This window comes from Rhincodon typus, chromosome 35 (assembly GCF_021869965.1).
Source record: "Rhincodon typus isolate 14 chromosome 35, sRhiTyp1.1, whole genome shotgun sequence".
Taxonomy (NCBI): Eukaryota; Metazoa; Chordata; class Chondrichthyes; order Orectolobiformes; family Rhincodontidae; genus Rhincodon; species Rhincodon typus.
This window is the reverse complement of record NC_063366.1, coordinates 2,965,915-2,991,746: the sequence shown is the minus strand read 5'-3', so window position 1 is coordinate 2,991,746 and position 25,832 is coordinate 2,965,915. Positions and strand designations below refer to the sequence as shown.

At 40.4% G+C, this 25,832-nt stretch overlaps 1 protein-coding gene across 7 annotated transcripts in view; it reads right to left on the bottom strand.

Annotated features, from left to right (window-relative positions):
* Nucleotides 1-2,830: 2,830 nt before the first annotated feature.
* LOC109918058 (zinc finger protein 271-like) overlaps nucleotides 2,831-25,832 on the bottom strand; it is a 39,629-nt gene continuing 16,627 nt past the window's right edge. For 4 of the 7 annotated variants that reach the window (XM_048616794.1, XM_048616789.1, XM_048616790.1 and 1 more), the window contains one exon: nucleotides 2,831-9,908. In XM_048616794.1, the coding sequence (XP_048472751.1) occupies nucleotides 8,594-9,445 (852 nt within the window). In that variant the 5' untranslated portion in view covers nucleotides 9,446-9,908 and the 3' untranslated portion in view covers nucleotides 2,831-8,593. Of the gene's footprint in view, nucleotides 9,909-15,172; nucleotides 15,480-25,832 lie in introns of those variants that run through there. The other 3 variants (XM_048616793.1, XM_048616788.1, XM_048616792.1) reach the window with 3 other exon arrangements.

Genomic DNA, 25,832 nt, shown 5'->3' with positions numbered 1-25,832 from the left:
TGCTCCTCTGATGCTGCTTGGCCTGCTGTGTTCATCCAACTCTACACCTTCTTATCTCAGATTCTCCAGCATCGGCAGTTCCGACGATCTCTGAAGAGTTTTCCATATTCTGCTTCTGCAATTTCTAGAATACAGGAATGTATGACTGATTAAATATTCAACAGGAGGAAGTCAGCCAGCTACTTTACTTTGTTCACTCCATCACACCAGTTGTATGATCCTTTGATCTCTCTGCCCGTCATCTCTCTGCCTATAAAACTGTGTGTTTGTGTGCTCTCCTCTCACTGCACCTGACAAAGGAGCTGCACTCCGAAAGCTTGTGATTTCAAATAAACCTATTGGACTAAAACCTGGTGTCGTGTGATTTTTGACTTTTACCATTCAATTAGATCATGGCTGATCCTTATCTTAACTCTGTCTACCTGACTTGACTCTAACCCTTAATCCCCTTGTTTAGTAATAAATGATAAAATCTCAGCTTTGAACTTTCAATTGACCCCCAGCATAGGGAAAGTGTTCCAGATTTCCAGTCCCTTTTTTGTGTTTATTGACATCACCTTGAGCAGCCCTGTTCTAGTTTTATATTTTTTGAATCAACCTGTTGACAGATGTTAATAAACAACTTGGAGCAGGTGGGACTTGAGCCTAGGTATCCTCGTTTACAGAAGGTATACTACCACTACACCACAAGAGCCCCTTGCTCAAATTTTAATGCTCTCACCATTGTTTTGGATAAAGTACAGTATTAACTTGTTTAATCATCTTAAAAACCATAATTATATACTGCTTAATTTTCAAATTTCAAGGGAATGCAAACTCGTCAGTATCCCTGCCTCTAAGCCAGGAAGTCCAAGTTCAAGTCCCATCGGTTTCAGCTATGTATCTTGGCATGTCTGAACAGGCTGATTAAACTCAGTCTGAGTAACCTGCCCACATGATTAAATCCTTTAGGCCCGGAACATTATAGTGAATCTACGCTGCACTCCCTCCAAGGCCAACTGAAGTGCAGTGCCCAGAACTGAACACCGGTCTCCAATTAGGCTCTAAACAGAGCTCTGTACAGCTGGAACATAACTTCCCCAAGAACACAGTTAGTTTTGGGGAGGATAAGTTGTGGGTTATGTCTTCTCTCAGGATTGTCCTGAAGTAACAAATAGTTTTGACAGAGGAATGCAGGTCTAGTGGTGCATGATGTGGTCCAGTCAGAACTGGTGATGCACAGTCAAACCAGTTGTGTACCAGAGAGGCTCAGATTTTCACCCCAGGATATGGAAATCACGAGGCAAGTGAAGAGATTAGTTGTAATTTTAAGGAACAAGTGTCTAAAATGGTGGATGTGAGGGAGAAGTTAAACCAGATTGATGCTTAGAGAAATATTCCGGTGAACAGAGACCAAAGAGCAGAATCGGGAATTAGAAAGCACGATCCGACTCATTCGCGTACGCAGGGTGCGCACTCAGGACTAGAAACTGATTGGTTTATCAATTCATGTGATCACTGGATTTCCGTGATCATTGGTGAGTTTGTATAATGGAAATAAGCTCCATTCTGTACCACTAAAGTTGTGTCATTTCTGACCATTAGCAATGGGAGCCAGACTAAAGCACAGGGATTTTAAAGAAACATCTGTAGCATTCTGAATTTCCCCTAGTTTGAACGTGTGTCTATTAGTAAAGTGAGCCAGTTTTCATGAGTTCTTATTCAATGAAACTCATAGGATTCTACACTAAGAACCATATTTGCAGTTTTTTGGTCATTGTCACCATGTTCTGGGTTACTTTGTTCATCAAAGGGTTTATAATTTCCAGTTCACCAGAAATATTATTTTTCCCTAGCAAAGGAAAGACTGCATTTATATGCAAACTTGCACAATCTCATCCTATCTGAAAGCACCTCTCAAATTAATTCCTTTTTGAAATAGTTACACTGATGCAATGTAACAAACGTAACAGCCAACTTGTGCACAGCAAGCTCCTACAAAATGCAAAGTGATAATGACCAGATTATGTTTTTGTGACATTGACTGTGGGATCCATGTTGGTCTGAATGCCTGTGTGAACTGCCCTGCTCTTGTTTGACACTATCATGGGATCTTTTACATTCATGTCAGAAGACAGAATGGACGTTGGTTTAATTCATTGAACAATAGTATCTCTGACAACGCAACATTCACTCGGTAGAGCACTAGAATATCAGCCTTTGTGCTCAAGGATTGAGTCTTTTGACTCAGATGAAATGCTGGCCTCAGATATTGTTGATGTCTTACATTCAGTTTCTAAAGGGTTAAGTTCCAGGGCTGTGTACAAAATTCTTAGCCCCCAGCAAGCAGGCAGCCTGAACATTTTCTTCCATTGAAAAGAATAACTAGTTAGAGCCGCAGGTGTCAAGTATTGTCTTTCTGAAGCTGTAAAAGCTGATAAAGTCCCTAGTGTCAGCTGGAATGGGCGTCTTAAGGAATTGTCTTCAATCACTACTGTGATGAACCATTCTACTTTCATTCACACAGGAAAGTTCTATTGTTTAGACACAGTTCTAACAGTGTGTCTGGAATAAAACTCAGAGAATAACCCACTCTTCCCAGGAACGTTTAGTGCTAGTTTCAGTAAGGTTTTTCAGTTTGTTTTGAAGCTCCTCCATCAACCCACCCCTCTCTATCTCTGTAATCTTGTCCGCCTCTCAGTGCTGCATTGGAGTGTCCACCAGGAGTTTTTGTGCTCAAGACCTGAAGTGGGATTTGAACCCATAACTCTCTCACTCAAAGAACAAGGTTGTGGGTTCAAGTCCAACTCTAGATTAATTATTCCATGAATATGCATTAATGTTATTGTTAGGATCCCATGAATAAGTCCCCAGGCTCTGGGCTTCCTGTAGATACATCACCCCTCATCCCAACCTATGTTTATTGAAACAGTCACGTCATAAAATGGGTGAAGAAATTGTAGACATTTCCGCTTTTCCCCAGACAGACCACTTCTAGATTCTGGTCTTACTCTGAATACACAATGGTGCAGAACAAGTGTGTGTAGTGTAATTACGCTTCTTTATTGAGTATATGTTCACATGTATATGTATATAGAGCTGCTACAAATAAACTTACAAAACTGGCCTTCTTGTGTGACAAGGGTCAGTCCTTAGATGGTCAAACTGTTAAATGAAACCCTTTCACGACCTGAGTGATTGACCAGACCACTTCCCCTGACAATCTCCTGATGGTTATCGTGTGAAGTATGTCACTCAGACCAATGTTCACACCCCTTCAGGACATCAGATGACAACAGCACATAATTTTATTCAATCCCCTCTGACCTAGGATTGTTGCCAGTGGTATTCCCCTTTGCCCCTGCCAATCTTGTGGCTTTCTCCCACATTAAAACAGATTTTTTGTAGATTCATCAGTTAGTTAAAGTATTCTCAGCACTTATTATCAAAGGCTTTCGTAAACGTGAATAATCTCAGTTCTAATCTTGTCAGATTTAGTTGGAAAATAACAAGGCTTGCAGATGTTGGAATAAGAAAAACACATCTTTTTGACTCTTGTCTACTACTAGTGATCACAAGGCTGTAGATATCTTCAGTCATTGTTTCCTTCCTCTCTTCAGCTGTGCTTTTGTCCATTCCCCACATACAAGAACACTATGAACCATCCACAACTGAGTAACTAAGTACAAAAGCCAGGACAAAATACTAAGAAAAAATAGCACATAAATTACGAAGATGAAAAATTCTCTGGGCTAAAAGTCGATGAAATGAGATTTAAAATATATCTTAAGTCTCAGAAAATTATCCAGTGGATGTTTACACAGTGTTTACACACTGCATTGATCATGAAACGAATCAGATCACAATATACCACCCTAAAAAATAACTGCTTCTATTGTCACACACACTTAAAAAATATTTGCTTTAGTAAAACCTTTGGACAAATTTGCAACAAGCACAAGCACACCAGTTACGGTCAAGAGTTTGTGCTATGTTTTGGGTGCAGGTTTATCAGTGTAATCTGGTTGTAAGTGGCAGTATTGGGAATTTTAAGTGTCAGTAACATTAAGTGTGAATTGAACTTTTTCGATCTTCAGCATCAGTTTATTAAACATCAGCCAGGAAGCTGGTTCCAAACACAGAAATGGCCCCAGACAGGAATAGTGAGAGTGCTGAGTTTCTGCTGATTGCCTCTATTTGAGACAGCTCTTCAAATTATACTCAAGATTTTTCTGTTCTGAGGCACAAAACAGTCAATCGTATTCATGAATCAAGTCTACATATAAAATTTAAAAAAAATGTTCAAGAACTTCTGCTGGTCTGACTGCACTGTACAAAAAGAGCCAGTTAATGTTCTGAATCCAATATGATTTTTCTCCAGAACTGAAAGGAACTGGAATATGTGTGGTTTTATGCTTTTGACAAAGTGGAAGGAGGAATGAGTGGAACAGATACCGAGAATGCCCACAACAAATGGCAAATGGAATTTTAATGGTAGAGAAGTAATATTGATGCAGAAAATGCTATGTGTGAACAGTTAAAAATAGGTCAGCGCTGCTGACAGCAAACAAGACTCTGCGGTGGAGGGGGTGGCTTATAATCAAAATAGAAGACAGAGTTCATGGCTGAAGTTGTTGACTCCTAAAGGCTGTAAAGTTCCAAAGCAGAACATGATGTACTATTCCTCCAGTTTGTTGGAAAATTGCAGCATTCCACAATGACACAGAAATGTTAGTATGGGATGATGTACTGAAATAGTGACTGGAAGGTTAGGGTCATTCTCACAGATAGTGAGGTGCTCCTCAAAGTGGCGACTGACTATGTGTTTAGTCTCACCAATGTAAATTGCATTGTCAGCAGTGAGTAGATTAGATTGAAAAAAGGTTTTAATGGCACCTTATGAACTCACACTCGATCAAATGACAAAAATTATATACCTCAATACTGGAAGTTTATTGTATTATTGCGATCTCCGTGATGCCCAAGTAGTCAATTGAGGGTGCGAGTGAGAATGCTGTTTACCAGCAAGTTTAAGGAAAGTTGCATTATTATGGATTTACACTGTAAACAAAGTATACAGTGATGTGTATACTGCTTGCATTATGCTTCTATTATTTTCATGTGTTTTACATTGACTATATGGACCTCTTGATCAACTGGAATATTTGATCAACTGGCACACTCCTGGTTCCATAGGTGCTGGTTCACAAAACATTTGCAGTTAAAATAAATTGCTGCATCACCTGCATGGTGTGTTTGGGGTGTGGGGCAGTGAGAAGGGAAAAGGTAAAAGAGCAAGTGTTAAAACTTTCAGCAAATAGCCATTACAGGAGTCCTTACAGGAAGACTGTGATGAAATATAATCAAGGCAAGTGGATGTTGATGGGTTTGTAATAGATATTGATGGACAGCCTATCCCCAAAAAATGGAAATGTCAAGGAAAAGAAGGGGTAGAGTCAGAGTTGGGCCAGATGAAGATGGAGAAGGATGGATACTGGAAGCAAAACTGATGAATTTTTCCAATTCTGGCTGAGACCAGGAGGCTTCACTATATCAGAAAAAGAGTTATCGGAGGGGGTCCGAGTAGGACTGGAAGAAGGAATGTTCCACATACCCCTGAAAGAGAGTTGCACAACGGGACTCATGTAGATACTCATCGCTACATCTTTTACTTGGAGAATATGAGACAAGTTCAAGGAGAAAATGTTCGAAGTAAGTAGGAGCTCAACCAGGTGGAGGGCGATGGACAGGGAAACTGTTCAGGCCTCTTTTCAAGAAAGAAGTGCACAGCCTTCAGATGATTCTGCTGGGGGATGGACAAGTGAGGGATTTTATAGTCCATGGTGAAGAGAGGCAGCTGGGGCAAACAAATTGGAAATTGTGGAACCAATACTAAGTTTCAGAAGAATCACAAATGTAAGTGGAAGAAACTGGCTGAGGGGGAAGAGACTGGACAAGGGGGAAGAGACAAATAGACTGCAGATAGGAAGAGATAAGTTTATTGGGGCAGGAAGAGACTGAAATGATGAGTCTGCTGGATTAGTCTTGTTCGTGGATTGTGGGGAGAAGGGCTCTTTGGGGTTGGGGACTATTTGGTAGAAAGCTGTGGAGGGAAGATCTCCAGGGGAGATGAGATCAGTGACTGTCCTGGAAAAACCAGTTGAGGAATAGTGCTGGGACAATGGTCCAGAGGGAGCTAGAAGGAAATGTCTGAGAGTTGGTACAGTAGAGTGGGCACATCAGACAACATCAACAACCCTCGTCAGCAGCGTACATGCTTGGCCAGCAATTAATTCAGCAAGGCCCATAGACTTGTGTCACATAACAGGATAAATAGTTAAATCTAGTCATAATAACATTGTTGCCTTAATAATACTGAATAGAGTTTCTGCTTACTTTTTACATTCATGATAGAGTTTAAAATTGTGCATTTTCTCACCATTCCTCATCACTATAATGGTGGAGTTTGAGAGAGAAGAGAGAGACGTGTGAAAAATAGGAAGAAGATTGAGAAGGAAGGAGAGATGGGGGAGGAGGAGAACAGAGCAAAGTAAATTGCTCCATCCTCCCTCCTCTGTCCCTCCCTCCCCTTCTGTATTTCTCTCTCCTGTTCGATTCCCTTCTGTGACCCTGCCTCCTGTATATGTGATAATCCCACCACTGCATGTCATCACTACCTTGGATGCTGGGGGTCTTCCTCTTCTGATCTGCTGTAAAACACATCCGAGGCTACACATCCCACACTGGTGTTGTCAGTTTGAAAGCTTCCGAGGATGAAGAATGCTATTCTCACACTAGAAATCTCTGTCAAATATTTCTCATGTTGCTCCAGAAATAATTGGAGCAATTTGAGTTTTAAATACTGTTCTATTCTCATTTCTTTAGGCATAATAACCCTGCACCTTTTGTACAAGATGCTATCTTTGGCAATCTGTTTGTGTCTATTTGTCCAATTCTCTCTTACCGTAACAGGGGTCTCTTTGGTGGTTTCAGGCCATCCTTTCATCACAACTTTTTGTAACATTTGAAGAGTTGCAACTTGTTGGGTAGTTTGCTAAATCTGTCAGATTCATCCCAAATCCTGAGTCAGAACCTCTATTTTTGACACTGAACAGAGAGAAAACTACCCACTTATGCAGATGTCAACTTTCTGGCATAACTGCTTTAGAAAGCAGCAGGCAAAAGAACTCTCCTAGTACTAGAATCTATACAGAGAGCAGTAAAGAGAATCAGTGCAGGAATCCACACAGAGAGCAGTGAAGAGAATCAGTAAGGTTGGGAGTGGGATAGGATGGCAGGTTGGTAGGTTGGTAGGTCAGCAGCTGAGTGAGTTGATGAAGGGGTTTGTTTGGTTCGGGATTAGTTAGGTTGGGTAAGGAGAGATTGTCAGGTTGGGAATTTGTTAATTTTGGGATAGTCGGGGCTGGACAGGTTGAGTCTGTTGTGGTGGTGGTGCTGTCTGGCCAGGCCTTAGTAAGGTGGAGGGTTTTGGTAGTGGGGTGGTCAAGAGGTCAGAGTGAGTTATGGTGAGTAAGCAACACGGGCACCCAGTAGTTAGACAAGGCTTCTTCCTGCCTAAAATTTCCTGGGTAACTATCCAGGTCAACACTTGTAACTGTCTGAAGTCTTGGAGTTGGAGACCGCTCAGAGGATCCTGGAAGCTGGGGAATTCCTTGTTGGATGTTTAATTTCCCAGATAATTCTCACGGAGTCACTGTGAGTGGCTCCAATACCTTACCTCTGGACTCCAATAACCCGGAGACCAGAAGACGTCTCCATGTCACTGCTGGGTTGATAATTCCAGAGCACTTTGTGCTGATTTTTCTTGTAGTAAATTGGGAAGGTTTCATACTCTGTACAAGCATCATCAACTTGAAACAGTAAGCAGCTCTCAACAGCATGTCAGTGATGTACATCTGCTTTTCTTGATTGTACTTTATTTCCAAACAAATTCTCCACAAGCAAAGTAACATCCTGTGCAAATGCTCTGAAGCAGATACAATGAAGATGTTTTGAAATGGCTTGTGGTCAGACTCCATCATTACTTTCTCTTTCCCAAACATATACACGTTGAACTTCTCACAAATAAAGACAATATCCAGCCTCGCTTTCTTGATCTGTATAGTGTTTTCAAGTTTGTGTAAATGATCTGGTTGCCCTCACTGTATGGAGGTTGCTCCAAGTCCTGTGTCACTGACATCACACTGCAGGGTGGCTCCATTGTTGACATCATAATCCCTCAGCACTGGTGATGTCATCACTAGGTGTTTGATGGGAGTGAAAGCTGCTTCTTGTTCTGTTCCCAGTCCCACTGAACACCCTGCACTGAAACTGTACACCGTTACACACTCTGAGGACAGAGTGACAAAAATATGGTAGGTCATTCCTGTGTGGGTTCACTGATGCTCCACAAGGTCCATAAACTGTGTGAAGGCTTCATTACACAAGTTATAGTGAGAGGGTTTCTCTTCTGGGTGGGTGTGCTGATGGAAAAGAGATACGCTGACTGTGTGAAAGCTTGTCACACACATTGCACCTGAAGAGTTCTCCCCTGTATGAATCCTGTGGTGCCATGGATAGTCAAAGACCTCATGAAAGTTCCATGACAAACCTGTCACTCTCCTGTGTGGATCCTTTGATGGAACAGGAGGTTCCATGACCTCGTGAACGATTTGTTGCACACCTCACATGTGAATGGTTTCTCCCCTGTATGAATGCGTTGGTGTACACGGAGGCTTGATGATACAGAGAATGATTTGTTACACACCTCGCAAGTGAATGGTTTCTCCCCTGTGTGGATCCTCTGGTGAAGCAGGAGCCTTGTTGAGTCAGAGAATGATCTGTCACACACCTTACACTTGAACAGTTTCTCCCCTGTGTGGGTGCGTTGGTGTGTACGGAGATTTCCTGACTGTGAGAATGATTTGTTACATACTTCACATCTGAATGGCTTCTCCCCTGTGTGAATGCGTTGATGTACGTGGAGGTCTGATGATGATGAGAATGATTTCTCACATAGCTTGCATATAAATGGTCTCTCTCCTGTGTGGATGCGTTGGTGTATACGAAGGTCCGAGGATGTTGAAAATGATTTGTTGCACACCTCGCAATTGAATGGTTTCTCCCCTGTGTGAATGCGTTGGTGTCTGCGGAGAGTCGATGAATCAGAGAATGATTTGATACACACCTCACACCGGAATGGTTTCTCCCCTGTGTGAACACGTTGGTGCACAAGCAGTGTCGATGACTGTGAGAATGATTTGCCACAAACCTCGCACCTGAATGGTTTCTCCCCCGTGTGAATGGGCCGGTGATTCACGAGGCCCGATAACTGGGCAAAGCTCTGGTTACATACTTCACATTTGAACGGTTTCTCCCCTGTGTGAATGCGTCGGTGATTCACAAGCGTTGATGATTGTCCAAAAGCTCGATCACACACCTCACACTTAAAGGGTTTTGCTTCCATGTAGCTGTACTTAGGTTAACAGTTGTTCCACAGATGCACCTTGAGTATTAGGAGACTTTACGAGCCTGTGGAGCCCTCCTCACTTACCTCATACTTTAGCAGCTTCTCACCTTTCGGAAAGAGTTAGTGATTTGTGAGACTTGATGAACGATTGAAGCTTTCACTACACTTGCAGCCAATCACACTTCTTCCAACCACCCACAGCCAAATCTTCAGAAGGGCTGGTTCTGATGGAAGACCCCACACCACTGACGAGTTCGAGATCTGATGATACGTCAAAGCTCTCCTGACCTGACCGATTTCCAGATGATGGTTTCACTGCCCAACCTTCTCTGTGTTAAGCAATGCTGTGAAGGACTGGATGTCTTCCCAGAGTCGTGCAGTTGTTCCTTGGGTGATGGTCAGGATCTATCTGCGGTATCTATCCCCTCTGTATTCTTTGGTGTAGTACAGTGTATTCCTGCTGTAAAATAGGAAAAGGAAACATGATAGGTGATGGTCAGGATCTATCTGCAAAATTATGAAGCAGGTTATTTAGTCATGTCACAGTCAAATAACTACGGCAAAATAGTGATCACAATACCTTTGAATTCTAGCTTCAGTTTGTGAGTGACTTTTTTCAAACATAACCTTAAATGTAATGCCAATTTTGTTGTACAAGGGAGGTCCAGTCTCAGGTTAACTGGATAAATAGACTCAGAAGTATGGATGTAACTGACCAATGAAAAATATTTAAAGAAACAACCCAAAATGCTCAACAAGTGTGATTTTCATTGAGAAACAAAATCTCAGCAAGAAAGCCCAAACACATAGGAAGTTCAGGATAGTATTAAGATGAAAGGAAGAGGCTTATAATGGAAAAAGTAACCAGTTTGGGATTGGGAGTCTATTTTGAAAACAGCAAAGGACTACCAAAGATTTGATTAAAAGTTAAAAAAAAGTAGAATTTGAGACTAAATTAGCCAGAACTGTAATAACAGATTGTAAAAGCATGTGTACGTAAATAAAGAGAGAGAGTATCTCAAATAAACATTGGTCCCTTATAAGCACAGATAGGAGAAAATATTGTGGGGAATAAGACATAACATAGTGTTTTGGATTTGTTTTCATAGCGGAAGACACAAGTTTAATTCAGGACATGGACAGTAACGTAGGGGCTAAAACGTGAGGAAATTAATATCAACAGAGAAAAAGTATTGGAGAAACCGAAGGGAGTAAAATCTGATAAATTCCCAGGACCTGACAGCCTACACTCTCGGAATCTAAAGGAGCTACCTGCAGACAGTGAACATACTCGCTATGTGCAAGTGAGAAAACAAACAACTACAGGCCAGTGGCCCAAATATCAATTATTGGGGAAATGGTGAATTTATTACAGACATACAACATGGAAACAGACCCTTCAGTCCAACCAGTCTATGTTGATCATAATTCCAAACTAAACTAGCCCTTACCTACCTGCCTGTGCTCGGCCTCGAAACATTTCTTATTCATGTACTTAACTAAATGTCTTTTAAATGTTGTAACTATACCCACATCCATCACTTCCTCTGGAAGTTCATTCCACACATAAACCACTCTCTGTGTAAAAAATTGCCCGTCATGTCTTTTTTTAAATCTTTCATCCTTTACCTTAAAAATATGCCCCATACTCTTGAAATCCTCCACTCTAGGGAAAAGATACCTGCCATTCGCCTTCCCTATACCCCTCATGATTTCAGAAACCTCTATAAAGTCTTCCCTCAACCTCCTATGCTCCAATGAAACAAGTCCCAGCCTAGCCAGCTTCTCCTTATAACTCAAACCCTCCATTCCCAGTCAAATCCTGGTAAATCCCTTCTGAACCCTCTCCAGCTTAATAATATCCTTCCTATAACAGGGCAACCAGAATTAGAAATGGTACTCCAGATAAGGCCTCACCAACATCCCGTACAACGTCAACATAAGGTCCCAACTCTTATACTCTAAGGTCTGAGCAATGAAGGCAAGCATGCTAAATGCCTTTTTGACCTTATCTATATGTGAGGCAAACTTCAAAGAATTATGTACCCTAATGACCTCTGTTTTTTAACACTACCTAAGGTCCTACTTTTAACTGTACAGGTCCTGCTCTTGTTTGTTTTACCAAAATCCAATATCTCTCATTTATCCAAATGAAACTCCATCTACCACTTTTTGGCCCATTGACCAAATTAATCAAGATCTCTCTGTAATCTTAGATAACTTTCTTCACAGTCCACTATGACACCAATTTTAGTGTCATCCGCAAACTTACTAACCATGCCTTCTGTATTCTCATCCAAATCACTTATATAAATTACAAACAAAAGCGGACCCAGCACTGATCTCTGTGGAACACCATTGGTCACAGGTCTCACTGTCTCCTGCCATTAAGCCAATTTTGTGTCGAATTGGCAAGCTCACCCTGAATCCCATCTTACTAGTTTGTCTACCATGCAGAACCTTGTCAAAAGCTTTACTAAAGTCCAAGTAGATAATGTCTACTGTTCTGGCCTCATCAATCTTCTTGGTTACTTCTTCAAAAAGCTCAACCAAGTTTGAGAGACACAATTTCCCTTGCACAAAACCATGCTGACTATTCCTAATTACTCCTTGCTTCTTCAAATGCGTACAAATCCTATCGTTCTGAATCACTTCTCCTTACATCCCTTATTAAACAAAGGAACAACATTAGCCACTCTCCAGTCATCTGGCACCTCACCTATAGTGTAGATGATACAAATATTTCTCCCTAACTTCCCACAATGTCTTGGGATACACGAGATCAGGTCCTGTTATATTTTTGAAGACCTCCAGCACTTCCCCTTCTGTAATGCATCAATATTTATTTCCCCGAGTTCTCTAGTCTCCATTTCTTTCTCCATGGTAAAAACTGACTCAAAATATTCATTTAATACCTCTCCCATGTCCTAAGGTTCAACACAAAGACAACCTCTTTGATCTTTAAGGGGCCCTACTCTCTCTCTATTTGCTTTCTTCCTGTTAATGTATTGGATTATCGTTAACCTTATTTGCCAAGGCTATCTCATATCCTTTCTTTGCCTTCCTGATCTCCGTCTTCAGAATGCCCCTACTATTCAAGAGATTCATTTGAATCCAGTTGTCTGTATCAATGATTCTTTTTTATTCTTGACGAGAGATTTAATATCTTTATTCATCCATTGTTCTCTAATCCTACCAGTTTTACCTTTCACACTAACAGAAACAGAATGCCTCTGAACTCTTGTTATCACACTCTTGAAAGCCTCCCACTTATCAGATGTCCCTTTACCTACGAACTGTCTACGCCAATCAATTTTTGAAAGTTTTGGTCTCAAACGATTAAAACTTGTCTTACTTCAATTAAAAAGTTTAATGTTATGGAAGGCTTATCCTTTTCCGTACCTATTTTAAAACAAATAGAATTATGATTGCTAGATCCAAAGCGTTCCCCTATCACTTCAGTCATTTGCGCTGTCTTATCGCCCAAGACAAAGTCAAGTTTTGCTCCTTCTCCAATAGAAACATTTACATATTGATAAAGAAAATTTTCTTGAACACATTTTACAAATTCTTCACCATTGAAACCTTTAACACTATGGTAGTCCCAGTTAATGTTTGGAAAATTAAAATCACCCATTATTACAATCTTATTATTCTTATATATATATCTGAGATCTCTCTATATATTTGTTCATCAATTTTTCCCTGTCTATTGGTGGTCTATAGTACAATCCCATCAAGGTGATCATTCCTTTTTTATTTCTAATTTCAACCCGTATATTTTCTTTGGATGATTTTTCAGAAGTACCTTATCCAGTTCAGCAGTAATGTTTTCCTTAATCAAAAATGCCACTCCCCTCCTCTGTTGCCTCTCTTTCTATAATTCCTTTAGCGTCTGAAACCTGGAATACTGAGCTGCCAGTCCTGTCCATCCTTCAGCCAAGTTTCCGTAATAGCTATGATTCCATGTTCCCAAACATGCCCTGAGTTACCTGCAAGACCCCTTGCACTGAAATAAATGCAGTTTACTTCTTCAGAGTTACTGTGTTCTCTGAAAGTCTTAACAATGTACTTAGAAAAACATAGTATGATTAGAACAAGTCAATGTGGTTTCAGTTTTTTATTTCCATTGGATGTGGCTGTCAATGGCAAGACCAGCAAGTGTTGCACATTCTGAATTGTCCTTGAACTGGTAGGCTTGCAAAGCCATTTCAGAGGACAGTTAAGAGCCAACAACATTGCTGTGGGTCTGGAGTCACATATGAGCCAGACGAGAGATAAATAGCAGATTTCCATTCTTACAGGTGGGATGTGAACTTCTGTCCCCAGAATACTGATCTGGGCCTTTGCATTACAAATACAATGCCATGACAAATTTCCCACCATTTGCATGTATCTCTTCGTGTTAAGAGTCTATGTTTGACATAAAAATCACTCAGGAGAAATGTTACTTCAATAGATTCTGAAATTTCTCCTTTGTAAGCTATAATTATTTGAAGAAAACACACTGAGTTAGAAGTGCTATAAGCTGAGGAAAACATTACTTCAGTGCACCTGATTGGAGGGTTCTGGTTTATCCTGGGAAATCAGATACACTGTACTCCCTCAGACTGCACATCTGCAGCTATCAGTCAAATTCAGCTGTCAGTTGCAGCAGTGGGCAAAACTATTATGGGTTGAGGACAGGTCCCCAAGTGAGGGAAGCTGTCCACAGAGTGGTAAGGTACGGTGATACTCACCGAATCATATCAATCAGGGAACATCCCAAACTCCTTTGTCACCATCCCTGGGAATGACCCATCTCACTGGTGGTGGGGGAAGTCCTCAATCTTGTCTCCATGGGGTCCAATGGCTACAGGTCAAACAAGTTCAAGGAAAACTACCACTTCCCTCCCAACTGATGAATGTCCCCTTCACCGTGTTCATCATCATGAGGGAAGTAGACCAAGGACAGATTCCAAAACTGGGTGTCCACGAGCTGCACTGAGCCATCAGCAGCAACAGGATTGCATGCCACCACAACCTGACAGCCCAACTCAGACTTCATTCATGATTTTTCGCAACTCAATCTCTCCCCGTTATTCTAATTCCTGGAAGTAATTTGGTAAATCTCTTCTGTATGCTTTCCAAAATTCTTCACTGATCATTATCCAGGCTAGTTCCAACAGACAAACTAAGTACATAGTCTTCATGAGCCAGTTCAGTCCCACTTGACAGCTGAATGATCAGGGAACAGAACAAAGCAATGTATCAGATATTTCTCTCCAAATCAGATTCCATTCAACTCTTCCCCACTCATCAACTTCAAAGCAGAACCTCAGTTCCGAGCACTGACCTAGCTCTTCAACTGGTCACAGTGATCACCAGCATTAACATCTGGAGTAGTTATACAAAACAACTCATTTCGACAGTGATTACATTTCAAAGGTACTTCATTGGCTGAAATTACCTTTTGAGACATCTGGTGGTTATGAAATGCTCAATATTAATTCAAATCTCTTTGTTTTCTGAGGAAATTACAGAGATATGGCTTGGAAGGAGAGTGAGGAGGAGGACTTGGAGCGATTTGAAAAGCCAGGCAACATCCAAATCCCAACACATAGACATAGCTAATCATTCCCATTCCACAGGATAATAACCAGCTCCCAACACACACACACACAGCAACAGGAAATCAGTAAGAATCTTCAGACATTCTGCACCTTCCAGATAATCACACCTCACCTTCTCATATTCAGGAATGAGCCATCAACGAAACTCAGCCTGGAAATCGGAAGGGAAATGCTTCCAATAAACACTCAATATCCAACACACAGCTCCAGTCAAACAGTTCAGCACAAAGCACCGAGTAAACAGCTCTCTCAGCTGGATCTTCTCACACAGCATAAGGGACATTTCCACCCCTGATTGCCCACAGGATAGTCAGACTGCCTGTAGATTGGTGTGGATATTATGGGATACAATTTGTATAAAAGCTGCTCCTTCACTCACCATCTCCTCACTTGGTTTTCAGTCCCCATGGGAAGTGAACCAGCTCTGGAAGAGGAAGAGGAGAGAATGGGCGGAGTGGGTGGGCTCTCTGATTGACGTCTCTCAGAGTCAATCCAAATATTTCTGCAGCAACATGAGTTTCCTGAAGCTTGGGAAACTGACCGGTGAAATGGAGGTGACTTTGAGCAGCGGATCAGGTGGAGATTTAAACTTGTCATTGCCCCATCTGAATAAAATCTCACTTATTGCAGCTGCTGTCTCAGTTCCCCCGGTAAATGTTTGACAGAGATTTATCGTGTGTGAATAGCATTCTTCATTTTCGGAAGCTTTCAAATTGACAGCATCAGTGTGGGATGTGTTTTACAGCAGAACAGAAGAGGAAGACCTACTGCATCCAAGACAATGATGTGCATTGATAGGATGGCACATGCACAGGAGGGAAGGGCACAGAAGGGAGAATACAGATTGATAAGGTGCTGGATGAGTTTCACTGTAACAGGGTAGTGAGATGGGATTCATTTTGTGACTGTCAGTCCCATGAGCTGATATGTAACATCCCGCCCTATGATGAGGTTGCCTGTTGTGAAGATTCACATCTCCTCAACTGTAATTTCTCGGCTTAATATTCACCTCATCTGCTTCCTCCCCTGGTAGATTTGCCTCTCCTGAAATAGCTCTCTCAAGATATCCCATTCACTTCTCTCTGCGAACTGCCCCAGAAAGAGACGGTGAGAATAAACAATATCTCCTCCTTAGTCTGTGCTGCATTGAATGGTGACATCAGCCACGGAAGGAAGAGATGGACCTCGTCTCCAACCAGCTGACCATCACCTCTCTCACCTACCCCGAATATAGGTGTGATGCCTGAGTTCCTGACAATGAAAGCATTGTGGGATGATCCAGTGTGAATGGGTTCACAAGGAGTAGTCTCAGACAGCCATTACACATGAAGTGAAGGAAGGGAATTGCTTTCTGTTCAGGGAGCCCTGTGAGGCTCTTCAGGTGATCTTCAATACCGTGCGAGTGTAATCAATCCAGCACCTTCACTCTCGTCCTTTTCTTTCCCCATCCTTCTCATCACCCCCCACCCCACAACCCCATTCCCCAAGAAGTGGCTAAATTTCAGTGTGCACTTGATCAGTTGTAGGGTGCTTTTGGTCAGACTGAGTTTGTGAAAGATTTGGACAGAACATATCTGGGCAATTCTTCGGTAGATGCCAGAGCTTGACTCTTTGTTACCACAGCTAAGTTATACACTGTTGCAGGCATTTCCAGAGTCTGATAGCTATCAGTTATCCTCTGATCCTTATCCATTGAGAGTGACCAGACAGAGATCTTTAGTGTTTATAATGGCTGTTTTGCATGCTACAGTAAGGATCCCAGAAAGTCAGACCATGGCATGCTGGAGACCTTGAACAAAGGATTACAAAGTCAGTTATACTTTTAGATTCAGTGACAAGAAATCAGCACGCACCAATTCAAAGCTGGACAATTATCTAAACCCAATCACTATTACTGATTAAGTTTGAATTGTGCATATAACTAACCAATCACAACAAAGGCACCCAAATCTACTTGCAATATATAATTGGAGTGAAAGCAGGTACAGCCTAGCAAATCTAATCTTACTTCTGGCAACAATTTGTTTTTAACATAGCAATTTACATCTAACTTGTGTATATCAATTATCCTCCCCTGCTCAATGTCCCTGCTGTTTGAATGACTTCTTTCAAGGTTATCACTTCTTTGCTATCTCATAGGCAACATGGCATCAGAGTCAATGGTAGGGTACAATCAATCCCTTATTGTTTGAACTGACTACCTGCAGTTTTGTGTACTTGTATTTTATTCACAGCTAGCAACTAATACTTTGTATTTATTTGACTTTTTAAAATAACTGTGCAAGATTCTTTTTAACCCTTTCATACTGTGGTCTGTGCCATTTCTTGATATTATGTGGAGTAAATGAAGTTGAGTAAAGACTCAAATAAAAGCAAAATACTGTGGATGCTGGAAATCTAAAATAAAAACAGAAGATGCTGGAGAAACTCAGCAGGTCTGGCAGCATCTGGAACAGAGATACAGAGTTAAAATTTCATGTCCAATACAACTCTTCTTCTGAACCAGTTCAGATTCACACATGGGAGAAATTCTTCAGATGCAATGTTTTTATTCAGTCGGTGTATCTCCTGGTCCACTAACATGCTCACGAGGGAGAAACCCTTTCGGAGTGAATTCTGTAATAAAGCTGTCGCACTGTTGTAGGTTGACCTGGAACATTAGTGAACCCACACGGGACACCAAACCCTTACCATATGACATGTGTCAGGATTGTTTCACCTGCTGCTCCTCTCCTACTATATACCAGCATCTCCACACAGACTCAGAGCCAGGTCATGTGTTTCGCGCACACTGAGTGTTGTCTGTGTTGTTTAGCCTCCAGTGCTTACACAGGGAAGGTGTCATTCCAAAGCATTGTCTGTCTTCAACCTCTCCCACATCAGGCCAATAGTTTCAGGAAGAAATCAGATTGTGAGACATCACAAAAGAAGGTTCCATCAGAGGACAATTTTGAGTGAAAACTGAGCTTATCACACAGAATGTTCAGTAATATTGAGGCACAGAACAAGAAGCAGCTTTCACTTGCATTAAATGACTGGCTGAAGGACTATAACATCAATTCTTAAAGATAATTCTCTCCCTAATGACAAACTAAACACAAACGTCTCAGCCATTCATTCCTCCTCCCGCCGGATTCTTGTTCACTATTCAACTTTCTTGGTCACATTTTTAAGTTGATGATGGCTTATATTCTAGATACGGCATCAGCAAATACATTTTCTTGCCCAGAAATATATGCAATTTTTTTGTTAAATACCTGCAGATCTAAGCTCCATCTGAACAACCTTGGAATCTTACCATTAAATTCTTCCATGAATCACAGGGGAATATGGTCTGAAAAAATGACAGTTTCAAAGTGTCCACTTGACATATAAAATTTGAAGTTATGAAGAGCTGTTAACAATGATGATGCTTCCTTTTCAGTTGTTTGAGTACTTCTGTTGATGTCTGTTCAATTTCTTTGAAAAATAAGCCATGGGCTCCTCCATTCCAATCTAGTCATCCTGTAAGAGTACTGCTCCAATTCCAAAGTCACTAGTATTTACTTCTAATTTAAGTGGTTTGTTAAAGTTAGGTGCTGTTAACACAGGTTCATTCATTAAAATTGCTTTTAACTTGCCAAAGGCAGCCTGGCATTCTGTAGACTATACCATCTTCATTTGTTTTTGCAGTAAATTAGTTAAAGGCATCCCTACTGCACTAAAATTAGGCACAAATCTTTGATAAAATCCACATATTCCCAAAAACCTAATTCTCTCCATTTTGTTTTGGGGTGAGAAAGTTAGTTAGAGCTTTTACCTTTGCCATTCTGGGTGACTCCTGTCGTTGTCCAGCATGTCCAAAATATATCACCATGGCTTTTGCAAATTCGCTTTTTGCTAGAATTAACATCAACTCGGCTGACTGTAATTGTGTAAATAAGTTTTCTAACCATTCCATATGTTCCTTCCATGTAGTACCTTATACTGTGCTGTCATCCAAGTAAACTACCCAATTCGGCCCTTCAGCAATAACTCTATTTACTAATTATTGAAATGTGGCTGGCATGTTCTTAAACCCAAATGGCATAATTCAAAATTGGTATAATACATTCGGGACAAACACTGAAATTTCCCTAGCTTGCGTGTCAGCGGTACTTGCTAATATCCAGTTAAAAATCAATTTTCAATAAGAAAGACACACTATTATCCCTATCAATGCAATCTTCTAGTCTGGTAATAGAGTATGAATCCATCTTTGTGGCCGCATTTATATTCCTATAGGCTGCACATAATCTAATTAAACCTTCTGGTTTACGAACTAAAACTACAGAAGAACTCTAATTACTCTGAGATAACAAGGTGTAGAGCTGGATGAACACAGCAGGCCAAGCAGCATCAGAGGAACAGGAAGGCTGACGTCTCGGGCCTAGACCCTTCTTCAGAACCAGATCATCCCCAATGGACTACAGTCCACATTCAGGCCTTCCCAATTTGGCCCCAACCGTGACAATGCCTACATTCAGAACATTGAGACCCTTCAGATTCTCCAGCATCTGCAGTTCCTACTATCTCTAATTACTCTGGCTTGGTTTGATCAATTGATACTAAAGTTCCTTTGTTACTTTGGTTTGTTTCTCTGGGTGTAACTGATTTGGGTTTTGTTTTACTGGGTCCAAATTAGGTACATCCATGTCATATTTAGTTAATGTGGTACATCCAAGTGTACCTTTGCAAACTTCTTTGTATTTTCTGAGAAATCTCACTATATGTCTCTGTTGAATTTTCTCCAGATATAAAGGTACAGTGTCTCAATTCTCTAATATTTACAAATTTGTTCAACTAATAGTGGGAAGTTCACTTTGGGAATTGTCTAATTCTCTTTGGCTTTTTTTTTCTTATATCCTCCTCTACTACACTACTTCATACACCTGTACATTCTCGTTGTCTTCTCCACATTAGTACTGTTTAACATATTGACGTGACACAATCAGTTCTTTCTCCTACAATCAGGAGTATCAATTAATTATGTTCCCTGAATCACTGAATTTTGTTTTGAATGGCTCACCTTGTAAAGACAACATTACCAAAACTTGATCTCCAGATCTAAAAATTCTGGTCATCGCATGTCTATCTACCCAGTCTTTCATCTTGCTTTGGGAAGTTTTTAGATGTTCCTGTGCATCTCTACATTATCTTGTTAACATTTTGAGAAATGTGGACACATACTCTAACATTGAAGATTCATTTTTTTCTGACTTAGCAATTAATCTCTAATCAGTTTTAATGTTCTTTTTACTTCATTGCCATAAATTGATTCAAATGGGCTGAAGTCTGTGGATTTGTTTGGGGACTCTCTGGTTGTAAATAAGAGAAAATCCAATCCTTTGGATACTCATAACAATAAGCTTTGATCATGGTTTTGAGAGTTTATCAATACCTCTCCAAAGTACCTTGGGTCTGCAGGTGGTACACAGTCAATTTCAATTGTTTAATCCCTAAACTACCAATGATATCTTTCAAAAGATTTGAAATCAAAATTTCATTCTTGATCAGGCTATACTTCCATTGGCAGACCATAATGAATGAAAAACTGAGAGTTAAGGGTGCTGGTTTAATCACATGTTGAAGTCTGCCTACAACTTGACAAGTATGACATGTTTTACGAATGCCACATCTTTATGCAAGCTTGGTCAGGTAAAATGCCTGTTAATGGATGACTAGTTTTCTGGTTTTCTGAATCCCTATGTCTCCTGCCCAGAGATCCTGTGTGCTACTCACAATATCCCACTAAGAATACCACCTGATGTACAACTGACCATTCTTCATCTGCAGGTCAATGAGGGGCGCTCCACTTCCTCATCAGCACTCCATTCTCAAGATAACAGTACTCTGAAACTACATGCCTCTAACTCAGTATGAGCTGACTACACTAATTTATTTAACCCAAGATCTGTTTTTTGTACTGTACTTAGGCATGTCATACCAAACATTGCACCTGGTTTTTCTTCATCTTTCAGGAAAGTTTCAGCTACCCTTTCACTTGCTTATGGCATCACATTAACCCTTAATGATGGATTTTGTTTAACTATTGCCCTGGTTACTATTGGAGGACGGTAAAACATTGTTGCTGTAAGAGCTGCTTCTTTTTTGAGGTATTTTCAGAGCTGGAGCTGATTTCCTCAAATTCTAGCAGCAGCATTACTGCTTTATAGGCTGTTGCATTTTTTTGGAACTTTCGGCACTTTGAAAAGGAGGAAGAGAGACAAAGGCAGTGACCACGTGGGTAGTGATTCAAACACAGAAAGTAACCTACACGACTGTCGGAACCAGCAGTGAATCTGCACAGTTGCTGCCTTTGCTGTCTGGTTTCAAGTATCTCTGGACCTGGAGTTTGTTCTAAGAAAAATAAACAAACAGTGAAATTCATAGCTGACCTTAGAGAAATCTGCGTGAGGGAGCTCACAGCAGAGGAGCAGCTAAGCAGCTTTTTAAAGTGTAACCTTACAGGAGTAATCAGAGTGGGTTTTTTTGATTATATGTTGTTATTCAGATCTATCTCGTGATTAAACTATAAAAATATAAAAACAAGGTAGTAAGTTAGCCTGGAGCAGTGTTTTAGAGCAGTAAGGCTCTATGTGCGACTTTCTGGGTCTGAAGATTGTTAAGGTGCAAAGATGGCCTTTAGTAGAATGATGTGCTCTTCCTATTGGATGTGGGAAATAAGGGAGAGTTTCCATGTTACTGATGATTATGTCTGCAGGAAGTGTGTTTGGTTGCGAATCCTATCAGATTGCATGGACCAGTTGGAGTGGCAGTTAGAGGTAATGAGGAATTTACAGGAGCTGGGGGTGTGATGGATGGCAGTTGCAGAGAGGGAGTGTTATAAAGCGGAGGTTGATCCCCCTCTGAGAACGAGCACCAAAACACCCAAAAAGGAGGTCCTTGCCCTACAGTCTGTAAAAGAAGTGTGAAAAGTGATGTAACCTTTGTTTCAGCAACTTCTAGCAGTCAAATAAAATAAATCCCTGACACTCACTTTACAATCAACACGTAACAATTTATTTATCTAACTCTAACAGTGAACAAATTAACTAAACTATTAACCAGCTGAATAAATCACTTTTAACTGCTAACTATTCCAAATAAATCAAAATTCTAATGGTATGCTGTTCCAATAAATACAAATCATACTAACTAAAAATAAAAGGAATTTAGTCTCTCGAAATTACAGCCAGGTTACGGGTCTTCTGGAATGTTCTTGTGCCTTCTCTGTCGATTTTTCTATCAGGAATGCCTTCTCCATTGATCCTTCTGTTAGGGATATTAATTAGTTGTGCCATTGTTACCTTTGTTATATAGATGGATGCTTGCTTCAAGATATAGAGGAGACTGTGAGAGCCAGCGATTCTCTCGAGAGCTGAAGGCTGTTAGCTCTGTATTGTTTGTCTAACTGCCCCCTTCTATTTATACCCTTGATGACATATCGATATTTCTTAAAATAGGACTGGTCCTATGTTGTCAAAACCATCAGATTAAAATCTGATAGGTTTTTGGTGTCTAAATGCCTGGTTCAAATTGATTGGTGAAATTCATAACTTGTTGTCTTGGTAAAAACTGCTCCTTGGCCTGCTAACTGTACGGCCTTTTGATACAAATGTTTCAATTTGGGTGCTCTCTGTGTACTTGCAAGCTTTCAAGCTGCTGCTCACAGACATCCATTTTAACTCCCTAAGCATAGAAAAATCACATCATCTTTTAAAACGAACACGCAATGCTTTCCCCCTAGCATTTTACAAACACCAAATTCTAACTTCTTCCCTCCCAATCCACAAGTACTCACCCAACTTTGCAACACCTCCCCGTTAAGAAAAACAATAAACCATCATTATGAAAAGATGGCTTCATTTTCTCTCTCTTAAAACCTTAACTCCATTATATTACTAAATCCATAGCTCACTAATCCAGAGTTACACATTTTATATTAATTCATATATGTATATAATACACAACATTGAACACCGTTGTTTCTATCTTATATAAACATTCTTCTTTTAAACTTGCATCCATGATAATATTTTCACGACTTGCAACTTTCACAATCTGTAAATTAAATACTTGTAATATGAGAATCCAATGAAATAACCTGGTGTTCTCGTCCTTAAATCTTTCCAGAAATGTCAAAGGATTGTGATTGGTAAACACAATTGTCTCTGATGCTTTGTTGGCAACGTAAAAGTTAAAATGTTTTAAGCCAGTACCAAATTCAATAACTCTTCTTCAATGGTTGAATTTGTTTTCTGGTGGATATTGAGTTTTTTTGAAAAATAACTAATTGGCTTTTCAATTCCACAATCATCCTCCTGTTACAACATAGCTCCAACACCTTGCGTCAATGGTGACTTTGAAGGGTTTTAGAAAATTTGGCATGGCTAAAACTGGTGCGGTGGTTAACACTTATTTTAAATTCTCAAATGCCTCCTGGCATTGTTCTGTTCACCAAAATTTTATGTTCTTTTTGAACAAATCCATCAGCGATGCTACGACGCTACTGACATTTGGTACAAATTTCCTGTAGAAGCCACTCAATCCAAAAATCATAGCACTTCCTTCTTTGAGGATGGTCTTGGAAATTCCTTGATGGCCTTCATCTTCATGTTCCTTGGTGTCATCCATTTGTTGTGAACTAAGAATGTCACTTCTGCCTTCGCAAAGTCCATTTTTACTAAGTTTATGACCAAATTTGCCTTCCATAGTCTGCCAAATGCTCCATGTGATCTTTCCATGAATGGCTAAAGATCACTGAGTCAGTATGTAGACACCACAATTAGTCAATCCTGCAACAAGTCTGATCATAAGCCTTTGAAAAGTGGCAGGTGCGTTTTTCATTCCAAAGGGCATTACTTTAAATTAGTATGGCCAATTTGGGGTTACAAAAGCAGAAACTTCTTTTGCTCTGTCCGACAAAGGTACTTACTAGTAACTGTGAAGTAAGTCCAATTTTGTGATATAAGTGGCTGGTCCTACTTTCTCCACACTGTATTCTACTGGCAAAATAATCTGGTGAACTTCTACCCATTTCTCATCTGCACTAACCTGCCAAGGTCTCCATTTCTGCCTTAAGATTTTATCCTTGAGGTAATAGCATTCTGGAATACACTGGAATACAGGCTTTATGTATACCTTTTATCGTCTCATCTTTTAGCTTTCAGAACTAAACACCTCTGTTTGATCTTCTACCTGTTTAGGTTTTTCCCTTACCATCTCATCAAACAGAGTGTCAGCTAACTGGACCTCAACTCTTTGATCTTTCTCTTTTGTTTTTCCCTCTTGTTTTAACATATGGCTGTGTGTTGAGGAACAGTAAGTTCCTGATCTTGTAACCACATCGTCCGGTAAAAATTCCAGGGTATTTTTCTTTTAACTCCTCAGTTCCCTGGTGTTCTTTTGGCTTCTCCACTACAATGGGCATCATGCCCACCTGTGATCCAGCTATATCATGTCCAAGAATAAACTATAGTCCTGGAATAGCCAATTTTTCCATCATTCCCACTATCACCTGCCTAGTCTTGATTGGACATTCTAGCCTTATCTTATACAGGGGAACACCACTCCTGTCTCCATTTATTCCATGGAATACAATCTCTTGGGCAATATTTCAGGAGTGCAAATATTTTCATCTCTTACTATTAGAGACAGACTAGCTCCTGTATCTCTGAATATTTTAAATCTTTATTTACTCCCCCATTCTACCTGAGTAAACCTTACCCACACAGGTGAAGTCTTTGAAATGATCGGTGCTATCTTACTATCTAGCCCACGACTAAGCTGTGCACTTTCCTGCAACTCCTTGACTTCTCTTGGGATTTCCTTCACTACCTCAACTAATCCCACTGGGTTAGCCTCTTTAATCACATCTTTTTTCCCAGTGCCCTTCTTAAACAACCAGCACTGTGACTTTCTGCATCCCACCTTATTGCACTGAAACTACCTGAGGTCTTCCACCTCTTTTCCACCTTCTTGGGTTTCTTTTTTCACATGTGGTACACTATACACTATTCCCAGTGTGATCTACTTTTGTTTGTCATTGAAGGATCTCCCTCTTTCCCAATTTCTATCCCTCAGGGAATGAAACTGCTGTCGGAAGCAAGATTTCGATTTATGCACCAATGCGTATTCATCCGCCATCTCTGCAGCTCTCGTCGTTCCTCAATATGAATTCTTAGCAGTTCTGGAAGTGAGTTTTTAAACTCCTTCAGCAAAATAATATCTCTTCGAGCATCATATGTCTTTTCTATCTTAAATGCTCTCATCCATCTACCAAAGTTGCTCTGTTTAATTCTTTCAAACTTGACATAAGTTTGACCTGGTTCCTTTCTTACATTTCCAAACCATTGTCTACATGCTTCTGCTCCCAATTTGTAGGCACTCAAAATAGCCTGTTTTACTTCTTCATATTCTCCTGACTCCTCCTCTGACAGTGCTGGAAACAGTTCACTAGCCCTACCTACCAACTTGGTCTAAATTAACATTACTCACACAGTCTCTGGGTTCAGATAAACAGTTCATCTGTTTAGACAATTTCTCAAAGGAAACGAGAAAGACTTCTACATCTTTTTTCATCGAATTTTGGTAATGTTTGGGAATATTTGTATATATCCCTACCAGACTGTGAGCTACAATGAGTTTGCTCATCATCACTTCCATCCTGTACTTCTACTTCTGTCATCTGAAGTCTTTTTGCTTCAAGTTCCAACTTCAGCTTTTCCAACTCGAACATTCTTTCCCTTTCC